This window comes from Lactuca virosa, chromosome 8 (genome assembly GCF_052849685.1).
Source record: "Lactuca virosa cultivar CGN04683 chromosome 8, Lactuca_virosa_CGN04683_v6, whole genome shotgun sequence".
Lineage (NCBI taxonomy): Eukaryota > Viridiplantae > Streptophyta > Magnoliopsida > Asterales > Asteraceae > Lactuca > Lactuca virosa.
In genome coordinates this window covers 73234385-73255874 of record NC_136433.1, presented here as the reverse complement: position 1 = coordinate 73255874, position 21490 = coordinate 73234385, and the positions used below count along the sequence as shown (strand labels likewise).

Sequence of the window (21490 nt, the reverse complement as noted above, 5' to 3'; positions counted from 1 at the left end):
CGTGTCAAGCATTGACCGTTGTGCTCTTCTTCTTCTTCTTCTGCTGCTGCTGCTGCTGTGGTTGTGATTTTCGGTGGTGGATTGCCACCATTTCCCCACCGTGAATGCCTGTGCATCTCTGTTTGCGGTCATACACATATATTACCGCCGTTGTCGTCGTCGTTTTATACCATCACCGCCGTTTGGCGCCACCAGGTGGGGTGGTTGGGCTTGTTTACCGTTAGAAGTGCCTGGTGGTGTTGTGTTCGAATGTTGTGGTGGTATAAGGCTGCTGGAACGATTCTTGTCCGGAGATCCGAAGGAAAACCCCACTGACACCACCGTGAGGTGGTGGCTGCCACCAGGAGCCACCGCCGACCACCACAAGGGTGGTTGTGTGTGTGTGATTATTTTAAGTGTATGTGTTTATTTGTGGTTATTTCATTTTAAAATGTAATTAAGAATTGGAATAATGAAAAGAAACCCTAACCGCCACCGTGAGGTGGTGGCTGCCGCCTCCTGCCGCCACCAGCCGCCGTGTTGGGTGGCGGTGTGCTTATTGTGTTTGATTAGTTTGGATGTTTAGACAAAGGGACTAAAACCCTAATGGGCCTAAGGGAACCCTAATGGGCTTAAAGATTTAGTTTTGGGCCTATTGGGCTATGATTGGGTTGGAAACCCTAATTAGTGTTTAGAAAACCCTAATATTGGATATTTGGATTTGGACTTATCGAGACCCGCATTTTGGACCACTGGAGTGAAGTGATGACTCAAGCCCGATTTCATTGTATGTTTGGACTTAATGGATTAAGTCCTTAATGGATTAATTCCTTAATGGGTTAAGTAGGAACACTTAACCCTGATCGTCATTTTATGTGAAAAACCCTAATTGGGTTTGGATGCTTGTTGGGCCAATTATTGGACTAAGCTGTGGTGGGCCTTTGTAGGCCAATTGGGAACCCATTTATGGACTAAGGGAAATTATTGGGCTTCAGGATAATACCCATTAGAAAGGCTTGGGCCCAATTTGGAAAATTAGGCCATAAGTGGGCCATGATTGGGCCTTGAGGATTATTAGCTATTAGGCCATCAGAATGCCAATTGTTTGGGCTAGAATAATTGGTTGGGCCTTAAAATAAGTCCATGTAGAGATTTGGGTCCAATTTGGAAAATTGGGCCATATGTTGGGCTTTGGCCCATTACTTGTCTATTGGGCCTTTGGTGTGTGAGTTGGACCTTGGGCTTGGAACCAATTATTAATTGGGTGTCATTTTGATGTTGACAGTTCGGGAATCTGTCAACCAGCAATGACAGTTTTGTCCGCGGGACTTCAGTAGTGCCAGGTGAGTCTTCTCACCATACCAATGGGTCTAAGGCACCAAGGCCGGCCCATTTTATGATATGTGGTACACTAGCTGTAGTAGAGATATGTGGTATGATAGTTAGCTTTATGCTAAGTGGTATGCTAGTGATTATGTGGTATGCCATTGACTATGTGGTATGTGTTATGCTAGTTGTCTTTGTAATACTTGCATAGAAGACCATGGGGGAGCCCATGACACTTGGATGTAAGACCATGTGGGAGAGCCCATGACTGTCCGGCAGGGAAAGACCATGGGGGAGCCCATGTCACTTAGATGTACGACCATGTGGGGGAGCCCATGGCTTCCTTATGCAGGGATATGTGGTAGAGATAGATTTTATAGCTAATGATATGTGGTAGAGATAGCTTTTATAGCTAATGTTATGTGGTAGAGATAGCTTTTATAGCTAATGATATGTGGTAGAGATAGCTTGTATAGCTAATATGATATGTGATATGTGTAGAGGTAGCTTGTATAGCTAATATGATATCCGATAGGTGGTAGAGATAGCTTGTATAGCTAATGTGATATGTGTTATGTGTTATGTGGATTATGTGTGGGGTATGTTCTAGGGAACTAACTAAGCTTCGTGCTTACAGTTTTGTTTATGGTTTCAGGTATCATTGTTTTGGAAAGGAAGGGCTCAGCTTGATCGCAGTGCACACACCCGTGTTTCCACAATATATGATTTTGGGACGAACTCTGATGAATGTTTTAATTAATCGTGTTTTTGGGATGTTTTGAATTAAGTCATATACGTTTTCTTTGCAAAAAAAAAATTTACCCTTGATTTTTGGGATGTTACAGTCAAGCTGCACTGAAATCCCCGATTGCTGACTCACGGAAAGTCCCGAACTATTGCAGTAAACAAACATCCAATTAACAATTGGAACACCATCCTTAACTAAGGGCCCATACTTAGGGTAAATGTACATTTACCCTTTTCCTAATTGGGCCAAGGCCCAAGTCCAAATCTTGATCTAAAAGTCCCAAATTACTTCTAGGCCCATAATTGGTCCAAGCCCATTAGGCCCACTAAGGCCCAAATCCATTGAGTCCACTAAGGCCCAATATAAAATCCTAGGCCCAAAAAGGGCAAGTCCAACAAAGAGTGCAATACTTCAAACTTCTTAGTCCAACATGGGTCCAACTACTAAGCCCAAAACCCATCAATCAAGTCCAAGGCAAAAGTCCAAGAAGCCCACTGATGCTCCGAACGTGCGACGTTCCCTGGTGAAGCGTTGGGCATTCACCACCAACCCAGATCACAGACCAAAGTCGGAATGTTGGGCATTCCTCGACCCAAACGCAGGGCGTTCACACGTTGACCCCAAAAAGAGCTTATTAAGCACTTAATGCTTAAAATCACCCGACCAAACCATGGATCTAAGTCCTAAAGAGTATCTAGAACCATAAAGTCACTGACTTGGTGACTTTGTATGCCCCAAAACGTTCCAACTCCAAAATATAGCATTCAACTTCCATAAAAGGGCTTAATCTCATGCATGGAGCTTATACAACTCTAAAGATGTAAACTTTATGAATCTACAACCTCAAAAAATGCCAAAAGGAGCAACTGAAAGCCTCAGAAGTGATCATAAACTACAAGATTTCAACTATGGGACTGAAAGGGACTAACATCCATGAAAACCTAGATCCAAGCTTTTCATTAGCAAGATTAGAGCTTTATACCTCAAATGAGTTGGAAATGAAGCACAGAACCAAGATCTATGAGCTCCTTCTTGAACCACCACCTTGTACCAAGCTTCTCCTTCTTGAATGAGATTGAAACACACACCAAAACATACACAATGGACTCACAACACTCTTGTAGGCTCTAGGGTTTCGAGATTAGGCTTAGAGAACTATGGAGGCCAAAAATGAGGCCAACACCTAGGACTTAAGGTGTTTAAATAGGTCTCAAACCCTAAAATTTAGGGTTTGAGCTCCACGCGTGAACGCGTTGAGTTCCCCACGGGAGCGCCCCGCGTTCGAGCTCCGCCTCCAAAATTCAAATTTGTCAGAAATGGTCCCTCCTCCCACTCCAAATTTGCAAACCAAGGCCAATAGCAATAACTAAATATATAAGGGACCAAAAATGGAAAATACATGGATCGGGCGTTACACCCTGCATCTCGTTTTCTATATAAACGGATCTCTTATTTAAGGAGAATATATCACTTCTCAGTTCTCGTTTTTCTTCATATAAACTCAGAATTCTCTAGCAATTTGGCTTACGTTTTCCAATGCCTAGATTCATAAGTGTCCCCTTGGGATTATCCTAGGATGAATTTTTGTAACCCGAGCATAGGGTAGAAATATCAATTTGAAAAGTGTGTACCCAATCCAAGGGGTATCCATATCTCCACTGATAATTTTATATGTTTCTCGAGATTGGTGAATCATTCCGCAAGATGACCATGGAGTTCGCAAAACTGGAGAAGTTTGAAGGCATCGATTTCAAGCGCTAGAAGAAGAAGATTCACTTCATGCTGACCACTCTGAAAGCAACATACATGTTGACTACTCTAAGACCACCTGAGGTGTTGGAAGGTGTTGATAAGAAACTTAAAAAGACCATGAAAAGGCAAAAGTGGGACAACGACGACTACATTTGCAAATGTCACATCTTGAACAGTATGTCAGATGCTCTATTTGATATCAATGGTGATGTTTTAACTACTAAGGAATCGTGGGACACCCTTGAATTAAAATACATAAATAAGGATGCTTCTAGCAAGAAGTTTGTGGCTAGTGACTTTAATAACTTTAAGATGGTTGATTCAAGGTATGTCACTGAACAATACAATGAACTCCTTGGTATTTATGGTCAATTTAAACTAAACAATATGAAAATGGATGAATCCTTTGTTGTGTAAAGTGTAATTGACAAACTTCCACCATCTTGGAAGGATTCCAAACATAACCTAAAACATGAAAAGAAGAATTGTCATTGGTTCAAATTGCTAGTCATATTCGTATTGAAGAATCTCTTCGTGCGAAGGAAATTGACAAATCTAATAAAACCAAAAGGAAAGTTGAATCTGGACAGCTTTCTGTTCATATGGTTGAAAATAAAGCCATGAACCCGAACTATAAAGGACACTGAAAATGTAAGCAGGAACATGTCCCGAATAACTCTAAGAAAAAGAAAAAGGAATTGGTTTTGCAATAGAGTGGGGCATTGCAAGATTGATTGTCGTGTGAACTTAGGCAACAATAATAACAATAATGGTGCTGGAAACAGTGGAGCCAATGAAAGTGTGAAAGGGTGTTCGGGCAAAGTTAAAGGAGGTCAATTTTTTACTAACTTTGATAATTCTAATTAGAATTATATTTATTATGTTTCATTTATTCGTGAATCGTTCTATGTACAGGATGATGATGTTTCTTGGTGGATCAACCCCGGGGCAACGAACGATGTATGCAAGGATAAATGGTTGTATGAAACATTAACACCGCTTAAAGAAGGATCAGTACTGAGAATAGGAGAAGATTCTTTTATACCTATTTGTGGTGCCGGTATCTTGAGTCTTGAATTTACTTCTGGAAAGACTATTAAGATTTTTGATGTTTTGTTTGTTCCTAAGATTCGAAAGAATCTTGTTAGTTCTAGTTGTTTGAGTTTTACTGGTTTTAAACAAGTTATTGAGTCGAATAAGTTCATCTTATCTCGAGGTGGAATGTTTATTGGTTTTAGATATTTAAATATTAGAATGTTTCGTTTGAATATTGTTGACAAATTATTACTTGTTCAAAATTTTGTATTTGTTCTTCTACTTCTAATGTTGATAAATCTATGTTTTCACATGTAAGATTAGGTCATGTCAATTTAAGAGGATGCATGAGATGTCAAAAGTTGGATTAATTCCAGCCTTTGACATGACTTCTAATAAATGTAAAACATGCATACTTATAAAAGTGACAAAACAGCCATTTCCTAGTGTCACTTGAAATTCGGCTATTTTGGAACATGTACATAGTGACCTGTGTAATATTCACTCCACTCCTTAGGAAATAAAAAGTATGTAGTCACCTTCATTGATGACTGCACTCGGTTTTTCTATGTGTATTTGTTACATTCTAAGGACGAAGCTTTAGATAAATTTAAAATATACAAAACCAATGTGGAATTGTAATTGGGCAATCTGGTTAAATGTCTCAGGACTGATACGGGAGGTGAATATATAGATCACATATACTTCCAGTCAGTAGGTATCGTTCATGAGACCACGACACCTTACTCGCCCCAACAGAAAGGAATTGTTGAACGTAAAAGTCGAGTTTTAAAGTAAATGGTAAACTCGATGTTGTCATACTCGAGATTGAGTGATGGAGTTTGGTGAGAGGCCATGTTAACAGTCTGCTATTTATTAAATAAAGTTCCAAATAAAAAGAACAAATCAGTCCCATATGAACTTTGGTTCAAGAAAAACCCGAATTTAAGTTATTTTCAGGTTTGGGGATTTCGGGCAGTTGTAAAACTAATCGAGCCTAAAAGAAAAACTTTGGGAGAATGTGGAATAGATTGTATATTCATTGGATATGTTGAAGATTCCAAGGCATATAGGTTCTACTTAATTGAACCTAATGATTCAGTATCGGTTAATACCATTATTGAGTCACGAGATGCAATTTTTGATGAGATGTGCTTTGAATATATTCAAAGGCCTAATGATCTGATTTTTGGCACTAATGAAGTGCGGAATCCAGAAAGTTCAGATGGTGTTACTAAACCAGAAACAGAAGAGCTTCGAAAAAGCAAAAGAGACCAAATTCCGAAAAACTTCGGTTCCGACTTCCAAATGTACTTGGTGGAAGGCTTAAGGGATGAGGAGGGTCTTAAATACTCTTATTGTTACAGTATTAAGGATGATCCAAAGACAGTTCAAGAGGCCATGCGGTCTCAAGATGTACTATTTTGGAAAGAAGCAATTGATGATGAAATGTCATCAATTCTTGAAAATAACACTTAGGTGTTGACTGATTTGCCCCCAGGTACTAAACCACTTGGTTTCAAGTATATTTTCAAAAATAAAATGAATGTTAATAGGACTATTGATAAGTTCAAAGCCTGATTAGTCATTCAAGGTTTTAGATAAAAACTCGGTGTTGACTATTTTGATACGTATGCTCCGGTTGCACGTATTTCTACAATTAGATTGTTGATTGCCTTGGCAATTATCCACAATATGGTTATTCATCAAATAAATGTGAAAACAGCCTGTTTGAAAGGTGAAATTGACGAGGAAGTTTACATGAAGCAACCAAAATGTTTCATTATGCCCAGTAAAGGGTATATGGTTTGTAAACTTGTCAAATCTTTGTATGTGCTGAAACAAGCGCCTAAACAACGAAATAAAATGTTTGATGATGTTATTTTGTCCTCTGTTTCAAGATTAACCAATGTGACAAATGTGTTTATAGTAGATTTGATGATGCTACTAGTGCTGGAGTGACCATTTGCTTATATGTAGATGACATGCTGATTTTCGGTACCGACCAAAATCAAGTAGATGAAACAAAGAAATTGTTATCATCTATGTTTTCCATGAAAGATTTGGGAGAGGCTGATATAATTCTTGGAATAAGAATTTGAAGGATGAACAAAGGCTTGGTAATGATTCAAAGTCATTATATTGAGAAAATTCTCAAGCGTTTAATTTTACCGATTGTTCTCCTGTGAGCACTCCTATGGATCCAAGTGTGAAATTGATGGACAACAAAGGAACTCCTATTTGACAATTGGAATACTCTAAATCCATTGGTAGTTTGATGTGTTCAATGACAAGTACCAGATATGATATTGCTTTTGTTGTAGGGAAATTGAGCAGGTACACTAAAAATCCTAATGCTCAACATTAGCAAATAATGAATAGAGTGTTTAAGTATCTCAACGGAACCATGGATTATGGATTGAGTTACTTGGGATATCCTTTGGTTTTGTAAGAACATCCGGATGCAAGTTGGATAACCAACATGGAGGATCATTCCTCAACGAATGGTTGGCTATTCTTGCTTATGGGATGTGTCGTATCCTGGGCTTACAAAAAGCAAAATTGCATTACAAACTCAACAATGGAATATGAGTTTGTTGCATTACATTCTGCTGGTAAAAAGCTGAATGGATAAGGAACTTAGTCTATGATATTCCTTTGTGGTCTAAACCGATAGCACCTATTTCTATCCGTTGTGATAACGTTGCCTCTTTGGGAAAAGACTATACTCAAGTGTGTAATGACAAGTGTCGACACTTAGGTGTACGACACAGTATGGTTAGAGAACTAATCATCACCGGTGTAATTTCGGTTGTGTTTGTGACATCACAACATAATTTGGCAGATCATTTGACTAAGAATTTGTCAAGAGACTTAGTGCACAAGTCTGTGATTGCGATGGGATTAAAGTCCATCTAAAATCTGTAATGGTGAGACACTTAATTCCCTTCTAATATGACATTAGGAGTTGAATTCAATGTGGAAAGCTCATACTTATAGATTGGAACACATGAAGTTTAACTTCTTAATAATTCTTTTGATTAAATGTATGTGCAGATACATGGAAAGGAATTACCTACGTGATTGTGAAGTGTATCCGCGTTTCAAGAGGTTGTGGACTTAGCCTTGATACGATCATGAGAGGATTAGGACATGCTGCTTAATAATAATGTCAAGTTGTATTATGCTAGAAATTTCAATAAAGTAGTATGTATTTTACTTTCTGGTATTCAAATGGGTTGATGGGTTCAATTCTTAGAACACCCTGATTCTCGAATATTTGTAAGAGTATGGTACTAAGTGGAAATTTAATCGTTGCGACATTTTCATTTATGTATTAATTTGGTTTTGTTTTGATAATGTTATGTTTGTTCAAAGCTTACACTAAAATGGGGGAGGATTGTTTGTGGTTTTAGTGTCACCATAACATTTTGTATAACTGAAACTTACATGTGAGCTAAAGGGTTTCGTAATTTGTACTTTAATATATGTTTGGGTATATGCGGTGTGCACGTATGTATAAGATCGAATTAGAAGCCGGGTCGACGACAAGTCGGGGGTCCGGGGGCAATGCCCCTGGGTTCGGGGTTTCCAAAGGGGCAGCGCCCCTAGTGGGGCCCAAGGGGCAGAGCTGCTTGTTGGGGCCCCGCTAGTTTGAGAGCGGTTATGGTAAAACTAACTAAGATCTTCAGTTTTGAAAACCACTTATTTCCTCATTAATTACGGATTCCCTTGGTTTGTTTCCAAAGAAACCCATGACAACCAACCCTAAAAACGAAACCCTACATCTCGTTTTCTATATAAACGGATCTCGTGTTTAAAGAGAATAGATCACATCTTAACTCTCGTTTTTCTTCATACAAACTCAAAATTCTCTAGCAATTTGGCTTACGTTTGCTGTGCCTAGATTCGTAAGTGTCCCCTTGAAATTATCCTAGGCTGAATTTCTTGTAACCCAGACATATGAAAATGTTTACACGATCCAAAGGATATCCAGATCTCCACTGTAAACCCTATCCACTTATCTAACAACAAGCACCTAAAGATATAACTAAAGATATAACAGAGACAGCAATTAAGATAAAGAGTACATGCATCAAAATAAGATTACAAAATTATTCCACAGCACCAGAGAGCTACATGAAAAAAAAAAAGAATAAAAGACGAATGTGTCATTTAACGATCTAATCATTATGTTTATAAACTTATTTTAAACTAACGATCATATTTAATAAAATATAATAACATTAAAGTATGTTAAAATGAGTGATTATAATCATGTGGTTGTTGCAACAGGAACATTTTCCTTAAATCACTTATTCGAACATACATAATGTTTTGCATTATATTTTAACACATATGATGATTAATTTACCATAAATTTACAAATATAAATAATTAAAATTAAATTCATTCTAGAAAAAATACATATTGTGGATCATATACAGGAGGAGTAGGAGGAAAATTGAGAGAACTCTGCTTGGCTATACTGTGTTTTTTGGTTGGTATTTTGTGCTATTCCATGTTTAGCTCTTGGCTGACAGGAAGAAATCCCACTCTTTTCTGCAAAACCAAACATTTATATAATTAATTTAATATATTTATATATTATATTATTACTATTTCAGAGCTAAGTTTCGACCTTTATATGCAAACAATATTATAAGATGAGTGATGTAACTTATGTCCATTACTTAATTTGTCACCCAATAACAAAGGTCTAAGTTGTGCCTAGTTTTAAACTCATTTGTACGTACGTTAATTTTTAATTATTAATTTTATATTTCTTGTATATAAAATTTAAATTCAAAGTTAAGTAAAAACATAGATGAAGTATAGGAAATTGTCAAATTAAGAAGAAATTAAACATGTGAAATATTATTAAAATTAAGTAATAGCAAGGAAACCGTTGACAGAACACCAAATAAGGCCATGTTACTACAAGACACTTTCTGCTTTAGTCACCCAACAAATCTACGACTTTACACCAGCCAACGGTGTTTATGTCAATTTCTATAAAAAAAATACATATATATTATTCATAATTATTATATAATATAATAAATATAAACTTTGTAAACCAAATAAACAATATCATGACTTTTTAACATCCAAAAAATTAATCAATTGTGTGAACGCTACTTGATAGCCTATATACCTCTATGACTCTATCCACATTTTGTTATATTTGGTGTTAACTTGTGTTGTACATGAATAAATTAAGCATTAATTAAATGAAAACTATACGTGCATTCTTTTATAATATGAAGTAAAAAAGCAGTCAAAACAAAGAACACGGCATGAAAGGTGGGTCAAAGGGTGTTTAGAGGGAGATTTGAGAACAGATGTTTAAAACCACATGCAATTTACTAGAAAAAGAATTCAATACATTTTGTCAAACGTACGTTAGTACGTAGTTTTTTCAATCATTATATGTGAATTCAGATGTTTTGACTTCGTATAAGATATAAGCGTATTTTTTTAAAAAAAATTAACAAATATATGAAACATCAACTTGTTTTTATACTCTAGTTATAATCTTATGGATCTCCTTAAACAATGGCCAATTATTGCGAAAGTAAACAATACATCAATATATTTGAATGTCAATTTGTGTGATTTTCTTATTTATATATACATTTTCGGTATTTTTGTTTAATAAAAAGTATGCAAGAGAAACTCAAAATATCGAGTTATTCATGTTTATCTGGTCGATGACTTTTATTTTTAATTTATTAATGACTTCAATTTGTAATTTTGTATATAGAAATATTTAATGAATAATTGTGACTTTGTGAATAAAGATAAAGATGAACGTACCCCACGGCCCTTGGAAGCATCCTCTTTCCATTGCACCCGCCGTTTATCCGTCGGTGCCTCGCCACCCCCACCACCTCCGCCGCCATTTTTCTCCATGCAAAGTCTCATGATCTTCTCCGCCGCCTCACCACCATCTTTGCTCTCCCTCATCAACCTCTCTACCTCCGCCTTTGGCAACCTCAACTTCACCCTCAATGGCTCGACACCACCTCCACTACCACCGCCGCCATTCTCCACCATAATGCTCGGGGCCTTCATGAACGATAAATCCGACGCCGACCTCCGACCCAACATTAGGCTTTCCAGCCGGTCCTTGGCGCTCATATTTATCCCCGACCGGACTCTTCTGGCCGATTTATCTTCAGGAAACTTTGGCAATTCAACCAAGAAGTAAAGCCTCTTAGCCTTCAGATCTTGTTGAGGTTCCAACGGCTTAGCCCGGATTCCGTAATGCTTCACCATCTCCGAATCCATCAACACGAGACCCGGGTGGCCCTTCATGACATCGCCGGCGTTCACCGGTGTCTTCAACTTAATCGTTTCACCATTCATTTTCATGATCTTTGTAGTTTTCTTTTTTGCTCCTAAGCTGTTTCCCATTTTTAAAGTTTAGTTTTATTTTCGAAAAAAAAGTTTTTCTTTTGAGGGAAATGAGATTTTGGATTACGGGATCTTGTCTTCACAAAAAGAACACAAAGCGTAATGCTGGGTGTGGGAGGAAATGGAGCAATATATAGTTGTTTAGTTCTTTGTAAGGGTCAAATAAAGACTAATGAGTGCAAAATGTTCATCTTTTATATATATATATATATATATATATATATATATATATATATATATATATATATAGGATATAGATTCGGTAAGAAATTTTTTTTGGTAGGAAGGTAAGAAGTTTTTTTTCTACATATTTTTTTGAAGAACAAAATAAATGAATCACTAGATGATTCATTTGTAAGATGATTCACAAGAAAAAATTCCCAAAAAAACATCTTTATGATTCATAAGAAAAAATTCATTTTTATGACAATTTTAGTGAATAACAACAAAATGATTGTATAAATGAATCATCAAGATGTTTTTTTGAGATTGTATAAATGAATCATCAAGATGTTTTTTTGAGAATTTTTTCTTGTGAATAATCTTACAAATGAATCATCTAACGATTCATTTTGTTTGTTCGCGATAAAAATATGTAGAAAAAAAACTTCTTACCTTCCTACCAAAAATTTCCTTCTTATTTGATCTTGACTCTCTCTCTCTCTCTCTCTCTATATATATATATATATATATATATATATATATATATATATAGGCCTACGTTATTCTATTCAAAGTAATTATTGTGTTATTGTATTCATAACTGTGGGCCAATCAATTTTACTTATTTTAAGAAAGTGATTAATATATATTATTGAATTAAAATAGATTTAATAAAGGAAAATTACATATTTTAAGGGATAATAGATTCTATTAATTTTAAAAATCCGATTTTACGAATTATAACTATTTTAATTCGGACATTCTGACAGAATATGTTTATTTATTTAATTATTTACTCAAAAATAAAAATATTCTTGAACCATAAATTCTTGAACTTCTTGTAGAATAACAAATTCTTGAACAATCAATTGAAGAATAAAAACAAAAAATACATTATTTCTTATAGAATACGGTTAACAAATTCTTGGCCCACATTTATGAATACGAGAACACAATACTTAGTTTAAACAAATGAACCTAGCTCTCTCTCTCTCTATATATATATATATATATATATATATATATATATATATATATATATATATATATATATATATATATATATATATATATATATATATATATATGTGTGTGTGTGTGTGTGGTGGTAGAGAAAATAGTAAGATGCTCTTTCGGTGAAAATTAGTTATAGATGCATAATTTTGTGTAATTTTTCAACTCCCAATCATCAATTCCACTTCATATACTTTAATTCATCTCAAGTCAGAATATATAGTGTTTTGATGCACTTTTCAATACTGAATAAGTATTTTGAAGTAGTATAATGTTATACATATTTACTATAAAATTAAAAAAATTATAAAATGGGTAAAAACATAAAAAGGATACACCGTCGTATTCTATTCCAAATACAATCAAAGTGACCTCATTAATGACATTTAGTTCTCTTTTTTTGGAGTTTCTATAGCATTTTTAATTACGTACGAGACACGTGCTTTTAAATTGAAAACCTCTTTATGATATGAACATTACATTACCCATTATTAGTTCACAGTTCCATGTAATAAAGTAATGAATTAGGGGTCTTAACATCTTAAAAGGACAATGGAAACCTAAACAAAATCTTAATTATAAAACTTAATTTTGCTATTAATGACGTCATGCGTGATAGATGGGGAGAGAGAGACGTTAATCACGGTGTGAATTTGAAAAATATGTAATAGATTCTATATTTCTATTCATTAGATATCTACTCTTTGACTATGTATTTTAGTGTTCCCATGTTCATGGTAGTTAAAACTTTTATATATATATATATATATATATATATATATATATATATATATATATATATATATATATATATATATATATATATATATATATATATATGTTTTTTAAAAAAACCAATACTTTCCTGACTACTTTATAAAAAAATCTGTTATTTTTTTTGAAAACCAAAACCACCACACTTTACCTATAAGCTTGTCTTCGTTTGATAACAATCACACACAATGTTTTAAAAACCGGTTTAACCGGCCGGTCGCACCGGAAACCGGGAAAGGGAGCGGTTCAATTATCTCCGGTTTTACGTCGATTTCTGAACTTGATTAAACCGACCGTTTTTAGAAAAACTCAGTTGAACCGGTCAAAATATATCAGTTGAACCGGTTAAACCAAATAAAAGTACATGGAAAAGAACCATTTGCATAATAAACTTTGGTGATTTTTTTCAAATCTATGTAGTTTTCTCCAAATAAAAACATATAATAAATGTTATAAAGTTTGTAATGTATTTGGAGTGATCTACAACTTATTTGTATATATATTTTTAATTTTTGAACTTGTAAACGTCAAATTCATGATTTATATATGCATGTATATATAGGAAAATATGAAAAAAAAAATATGGAAATTATAGAAAGCGGTTAACCCGCCGGTCGAACTGGTTAAACCGGTTACCGTTCACTAAACCAGTTCAACTAAAAAACTGGTTTTTAAAACATTGATCACACATAAGTGGTTCTTTAAACTACATAATGATTCTTTTAAAAAATGTATGTACATTTAAATGTTTATATATCTACTCTAATAAATGAAAGTTTTTTTGCCACTTGTCACACTCCAATTCAATTTGTCAAATGTCATTTTGTGTTTATTTTGAATTAATTTTTTTTCCACGTGTCATTTTATGAGTTTTTTCTATTTTATTAAATTCCACATAATATTTTAATATAATAATTACAAAAAATGTAGTAATAAATGGATATCAATATTATTAATCAATTTACCTTTCAATTTCAAAATTCCCAAAATTAAAGCCATTAGTTTATTTTGTTTATTTATTTAAATTATTTGCTTAAATTTAAATGATAAAAAACATTTCCATAATAATAATTCATTATTTTTTTTATTTTCTTTTAAATTCAAAATTCTCAAATATTTTGACCTTTATATTTCACTTTTTTTCTCTTTAAATTAACACATGTAATACATGGTTCTCACAACTAGTACTATGTATATATCAAGGGCGGACGCAAAAATTGATAGTAGGTGTGAGAAAATTTCTTTTTCTGGTCAAACGTAACATAGTGACACATATTTTTATGTAGTTATACAATTTTTTTTACATAGTGACATAATAAGTAAAAAAAAAAAAATTTCCACAGGAATAGCAGGCGTTGTCGGTGCTGCACCAGACACCCACTAAGAACCACCCTTGATGCATATTTCATTTGAATAGGCATATATATATATATATATATATATGTGTGTGTGTGTGTGTGTGTTTGTGTGTGTGTATGTGTGTTTGTTTGTTTGTTTGTGCGCGCACGCACACACACACATTTATACTTTTATTTTTGTATTTGCGAGACTTTTGACTTGTGAATGGCCTAAACGGGATATCTAGATTTTTTATGGTATTGGTTTTGAATATATTTGTCTGGAAAAAAGTTATTAGTTTTTCAAAATAAGTCACCTCTCTCTCTCTCTCTCTCTCTATATATATATATATATATATATATATATATATATATATATATATATATATATATATATATATATATATAAAGGGTTAGGTTATTGTGTTTTAGGTAAATATTATGTGCAAGTAAGGAGAATTCTGGACCAATTGATGAAAAAAATGAATGGCTATGATTTTCAGGATATATGATATTACAATGGAATATCATTTACCATAATATCACTCAAATTTAATTAAAAGAGTATTTTAGACAATTAACTATATTTAAAAAATAAAATTTTCGAATTTGAAGGGATAATTTTGATTTTTTTTTTAAAAAATTTATTCAATTTAAATTCTAATTTAATTTGTAATCATAACCGATTATAACTTATTTTATTCTGTCAGAATGCGATTCTGCTAGAATGAAATTATGTTAGAATAACAGTTTATGACATCCTTTAAGAATACATAAATAAGAAGAAAATAATATTTTTTTGAACCCCAGTTGAATAATAACAACATTCTTATATTTATTCATAGACATCCGAACTTAAACAAAAATTAAGACATATTCTTACAGAATAACAGCCATATACATTTTAATATAATTACACATATTCTAATAGAATGCCATAAAAATGAATAAAATTCTTACAAAATTGCATTCTTAAATATACAATTATTGAACAAATGCACTTGATCTTTTTTAATTGTCCAAATAATCGACTTGATTCCAACTATTCTTACGAAAATGTGATGTATTATCGTAAGAATGTAATTCTTCGCAAATATACTTGTTTTTGAACTCTATTCCAAGTCTTTCTCTTGTGTGATCAATATTTGATTCCTTTTTAAGGCATTCTAAAAGAATAACATGCATTAATCGTTAGTATTACCAGTTAAACAAATATACTTGTTAACAAACATTCTAACAGAATGCGTTTATATAAATAAATTCTGACATGATACAAGCATTCTGTTAGAATAATAGGCATTCTGAGAGTCTTGACAAAATACATACCACATGGTCAGATCCTCTTTTAGGCATTTCCACAAACACCTTTTGTGCAACATATATAGATAATAGAGAATCAAAGCTCATAGTATATGAATGGCTTTGTTATAATGATAAAAATGGCTTGTTAAAACTCCTGTGGAATTCTATAAACTTGAGATTTATCCACATGATTTTAATTAATTATGAAAAAACTAAATAATGAAAACAATGAAAAAATAAAGATAATAAACGTTAACAATCTTAGAAAAGTCATGATCAGATAATATGGATATAGTTACGTCTTTCATCATCTTTGATAATCAAGTCTCAATGGAAATTCTACATCAAAATTAACAAAAGCTATTTTAGTTCATGCAAATAAATTTATCACATGGTGAAACAATAATGATTAATTAGATTTAGGGTTCTACAATTACACACAAAAAAATGTTTAAAATGAAGAAACTAAAGAAAATTCCCAGTGTATGGGCCCTAAAACGATTTTTTTTTCTTCCTCCTTTCGTTCACTGCCTCTTTATACATTGAAGACCTCAAAAGGAGGTTAATTGAATAAAATTTTAAAAACAAATTCCAAATGTACTAAAGAATAAAATTCCAAAAAGGATTGGCCTAACTTATTAAAAAACACAAGCGAGAGACATATAGCAAGCGATACAACAAGAGGAGAGACCGACAATATTATTCCTAATTCAAGATCAAGCAAAAGCCAATCATTGATTAATTTTAAACTTAAACCAAAGAATATCGATCTTAATAGTGGGAACGACCAAAGAAGAGAGGGGATGGGAAGATCGTCATAGCTGATTAATTTATGAGATACTTTCGATTCTTACCTTTGAGGCATAGAGATGGCCGACATCAAGGGGTCTGCTATGATCGGAGAAGCATGATTAACTTTGAAGGAGTCAATGAGGCGTTGTAACATCTGGATTTCCAGGGACATTATCGTGTATGTTAATCTTGACATTTGAGGAGGGACTAGACGAGTTGAGGGACCAACTCGCCGAGTCGAGTCGAGTTGATCGCGTGAATTTAATGAAGGACTCGACGAGTCCGAGGAGGGACTCGCCGAGTAGGTGCTGGGCAGAGAAACCCTAATTTCCCGGGTTTGAGACATATTTAAAGGAACTTATAGCCTCATTTGCGGCTACCATTCCTTGAGAGCAAACCCTAAACGTGCATGGAGAGCCATGAGAGTCTTAGAAGCTAAAACTTGGAGTAAACTAATGCATCTCTTGAGGAGAAGAGGAGATCACCCATCAAGGGAGCTAGAGAATCAGTGGATCTGGTGTAACTTCGTGCAAGGGCTTGGGTAAGAGGTAAAAGCTTGCACCTTTCTTGTTATTTGGCTTAGATCTTGTAGATATGGAAGATTAGGGTTTCTTCCACCATTGTTGGGACTTTGTATGCATAAGGTCTCTCATGAGGCCTATACTTCAGATCTGGACCTTGTGAGGTCCAGAGAGTCCAAAGATTATAGCTTTAGTTAACCATAGAAGAGTTATTGTGGTTAATCATCCTTGTTAGAGTTATATTGGCATTATGAGCCTTATATGCCATGTTTAAACATAAAGCTTGCAGCTTTACGTGACAATCGACCCTCAGGATGGTAGATCTAGTGTTTGGGGTGATGGATCTGCCTTAAATCGTCTGAATGAACATTTTGTCTGAATGAATTCACCGAGTCGATGAGCCGACTCGACGAGTTGGTTAGGGTTTGTCCCGAGGAACCGAATCGGGCGATAGCTCGACGAGTTGGGGGTCAACTCGACGAGCTGAGCTGGACTGTCACGAGATTTCTGAGGAAAGTAAGTGGACTCGACGAGTCGCAAGGGTGCACTCGGCGAGTCGGGTCAAACATGGACTGTTGACTCGAGTTTGACTTCTGTTGACTTTGGGGCTTTGATCAGCATAAGTAGTAGAGACCATGGAGGGGTAAAATGGTCTTTTATCCACTTCAAAGAGTTAAAGAGAGGAAGAATAGCCTTTGATCATTAGAGTTGTGATTAGAGTATCACTTAGAGATATTCATCCCTTGTGTTAGGTGGAGGCTAGTTCGAAATCCGGGAGCGGGGTCTTTACTTGCTGCTGGTCAGGTGAGTCTTCTCACTATACTTTACCGTGAGTGGTAATTAGAGTTATGCGACAGAGTATCTTGTATGATATGTATGTGATGTGCTGCACTGCATTATTTCTATGTGATTTATGCTGTGTGTATTCCAGAGTTTACAGAGTTAGGACCGGAAGGTCCACAGAGTTAGGACCAGAGGGTCCATAGAGTTAGGACCAGAGGGTCCACAGAGTTAGGGCCAGTGGGCCCACGGTGTTATAGCCTCGAGTGGCTAATATGTGTTATATGTGGTATTTTGGGGAACTCACTAAGCTTCGTGCTTACCGTGTTATATGTTATGTGTTTCAGGTATCTCAGAGGATCGCGGGAAGGCACCGGCTTGATTGTACACACCATAGAAAGAGTCACGTTTTGAGGATCCTGGCTTATTAATGGAGTTGTGTTTTGTAATTTGAATAAACGAGATTTCTATACAATATGTTACGAAAAGTATGCGATTTTAAAATGAAAATTTTGTTTGGAAAATTACGATGTTACGGGCGTCATGTTCTGAAGAAGATGATGCATCGTCTATGATATAAGGCAGACTAGGCCAAACATTTTTATTTTCTTTCCTTAATTGCAGAAAATCAATTAAATGCTCTCATTAATTAAGAGTACAAAAGGTCCAAATTACCCTTACTTATTTAATAAATTATTTAATTATTTGCTAATTTATGATTAGTGCATTAAAAAACACAATAGTTATTAGAAACATTTGAACCCAATAGCTGTTAGAAATATTTGAACCTAACTCATTCCTTGGGAAAATTTGTCCTTTCAAAAGCCAGTTAGGGCTTTGTAGTCTCTGGGTTCCAATTCAATCATTCAATACTATCACTCTCAGCTAATAGACAATATTATATACATCATACCTAGACTACATTTTAATGCTTTCTGCTTACAATATATATATATATATATATATATATATATATATATATATATATATATATATGGTAGTCTACTCTTGACAATGTTTTAAAATATGATTTAACTATTAAAATGATTATTGATGTGTACTTAGTATTTAGATAAGGGAATGATAATATTCTTTTTTAATCACCAGGCGTAGTGTGAACATGATTATGAATTTGCATGCTTCAGGTATTATGCCAAAGATTGTAGATTGTATTTTACCCTACTTCCTTTGGTTATATTATAATTTATTTACCTTAAATTTAAATTTATTACAGAATGGTTTGGAGAAGTATGAAGTATTAACTATTCAACATATGGGAAATCCATCTCTGTTACTTACTTATTGGGTAACACTCTACGAGACTGATGCAGAGGTATAATGACTTGTACTTTTGGTTTAATACAAATTTCTTCAATATTTTCCTATGTTTATGCAACAAAGTATTTTTTTTATATAAAATATGCAACTGTGTTTCCTTTTATGATCAACAGATGCAATATTTTACTTGTGACTTGTTTAACTAGTTGAAACATGTTAAAAGGTGAAATATTGTTGTATAATATGATGAATAGTTTAAACATAGTTTTATAACCAGTATGTATTTTGAGTTAATGTGGAAAGAAGGGCTTAATACACTAATTCAGGTTTCCGCATTAATTCTAAACGATTTTACAAATTTTCCCTAATAATATAGTTTGTGTGATGATGTTTTAGCAAATATTTTGGGATTCGACTGAAGCTTCATCAGTAAATGATGTAGGGTATGGGGATCCCATGCAGAAAGTAGAAGCCATGGCATTTCTCCAAGATTGTGCTCGTTTTGGTCTTGGGCTTCATCTTTATCATGAGGAGTTGTAGTTGCTTTGCAAATATATATATATATATATATATATATATATATATATATATATATATATATATATATATATATATATATATATATATATATATATAAAACGAAGGCAAAAGGTTGGAAGAGCTAAAGACATTCTCTAGCTGTAATGCAACTCATATATTTTATGGATATGATAAGTTGACCAAATGGTTAATCAAGTTTTACAAAAATTTACACTTTAACCAGACTTTATTCTTCACTTGTTGCATCTGTTTGTTCTAGCCAACTAGGTCCAATTTCATTTTTTTGATGTTAACTATTCTTTTTTAAACTTAGATCATATGGACAAGGATGGTTGATTATTTGTCTAATTAATTGGTACTGTAATGTTGTCAATGACTATAGATCATGAGAATACCCAAACTTTTAGTTTGTCTAAATCTATAACGTTCAATGAAATGCATCAAGGATTCTGGGAAACCTACACAAAAGTTGTAAGTCGATTCTTATGGAACATATTTATTAAAAAGTATATTTTTTTACTGATTTACTTCATCTTGCAGGTACCAAGCACCTTAATCAACTAACTCATTTTGTTATCATTTTTTCCCCAATTGCATGAAATAACAATGTACTTTTCTATTTCTTTCATTTAAGCTTTATTTACCACAAATAAGTTTAAGTAAGTTGCTTTTTTCATGCATTTAGGCATTTTTTAGTTAAAATGCAAGAAATAACAGCATACCTTAATTGATTTGACTTGAACTTTTTTTTTTTACTATTTTACTATACGAGTCATTTTATGTCCCTAAGTGTAGGAAACTTGTAGAAAACGAGTCAACACTGATTGTAACACCCCAATTATCAAATATCGATTAACTGAAAAATAATCGTTTCAACATCTCCCAAGATCAATTATGAACTTACTTATAGACTAAACTACAGCGGAAGCAAAATAAAATAAAATAAAGTCTTCAATTAAACAACTTCGGGTGTTACGTCTTTGCGGAATTCCTCTGTCGTCTTCTGGATCAATCCTTCTCCTTGGACTTTTCTCTGCCACTTGCTAAATAGTTTCTTGGGTTGTGCACATTTAAAGTTTCTAAATGGGTAAGACTAGGGCCTAGTGAGTTCGTGTTGCACAGACATGTCCATCACATAAAAAAACATATAGTTTTATCATATATCTTCAATAAATCATACAATAAAACATATCACCCGATGACATAATTTAGGGGAACGATTATTTATCCAGAGAAAGAACCAAATGTTCATTTCCCTTCTCCTTGAGACAACTCATCATCTATTGTACTCAAGTATTTTAAATATATAAGGAAATGAGTATGATTCTCAATTCTCATCCCCGCCAATTACACACATCCGTCATGCTCACGACGATTAAACACCCACCCGTTCCCGCTAAACATGTCATCCAAAAAATAAAACACACACATAGTAGATAACAAATCCAAAATAACATTTACACGCAACCATACTTATCATAAAATATACTGTGAATAAATAATTGAAAAACCGCATATAAACCACATGATAAACATTTATTTGCGAGCAACCACAGAACACGAAAAAACTCACATCGTTGGCGTTATGTCTTAACCGAAGCTTACCACGCTACCCGCACCCTACATTCCACCAACCAGTATTTTCTAAGGTCATAATCCTAGGAAATCATCCTATGTGTTTATTTTGGCTCAACTACCTAAATGTCTCATTCAACCAACCATAAATTATT

At 34.0% G+C, this 21490-nt stretch overlaps 2 protein-coding genes across 2 annotated transcripts; one reads left to right on the top strand and one right to left on the bottom strand.

Moving 5' to 3' along the window:
- Positions 1 to 3859: 3859 nt before the first annotated feature.
- LOC145130489 (uncharacterized) lies at positions 3860 to 6319 on the top strand. The gene is made up of 4 exons (XM_079065279.1): positions 3860 to 4131; positions 4519 to 4627; positions 4721 to 4948; positions 5801 to 6319. The coding sequence occupies exons 1-4, from the start codon at positions 3860 to 3862 to the stop codon at positions 6317 to 6319; spliced, it is 1128 nt and encodes a 375-aa protein (XP_078921405.1).
- A 2912-nt stretch (positions 6320 to 9231) lies between these two features.
- On the bottom strand, positions 9232 to 11406 carry LOC145129014 (uncharacterized protein At1g66480-like). The gene is made up of 2 exons (XM_079063771.1): positions 10661 to 11406; positions 9232 to 9403 (listed from the first exon to the last, which is right to left on the bottom strand). The coding sequence occupies exons 1-2, from the start codon at positions 11258 to 11260 to the stop codon at positions 9356 to 9358; spliced, it is 648 nt and encodes a 215-aa protein (XP_078919897.1). The 5' UTR covers positions 11261 to 11406; the 3' UTR covers positions 9232 to 9355.
- Between the last annotated feature and the right edge of the window lie 10084 nt (positions 11407 to 21490).

Coding starts and splice junctions, on each gene's coding strand:
- LOC145130489 (XM_079065279.1), top strand. CDS start 3,860: ATGTTGACTACTCTAAGACCACCTGAGGTGTTGGAAGGTGTTGATAAG. Junction 4,132..4,518: donor TTTAAGATGGTTGATTCAAG/GTATGTCACTGA, acceptor GTTTTGCAATAG/AGTGGGGCATTGCAAGATTG. Junction 4,949..5,800: donor CTAAGATTCGAAAGAATCTT/GTTAGTTCTAGT, acceptor AGTTATTTTCAG/GTTTGGGGATTTCGGGCAGT.
- LOC145129014 (XM_079063771.1), bottom strand. CDS start 11,260: ATGGGAAACAGCTTAGGAGCAAAAAAGAAAACTACAAAGATCATGAAA. Junction 9,404..10,660: donor ATGCTTCCAAGGGCCGTGGG/GTACGTTCATCT, acceptor TTGGTTTTGCAG/AAAAGAGTGGGATTTCTTCC.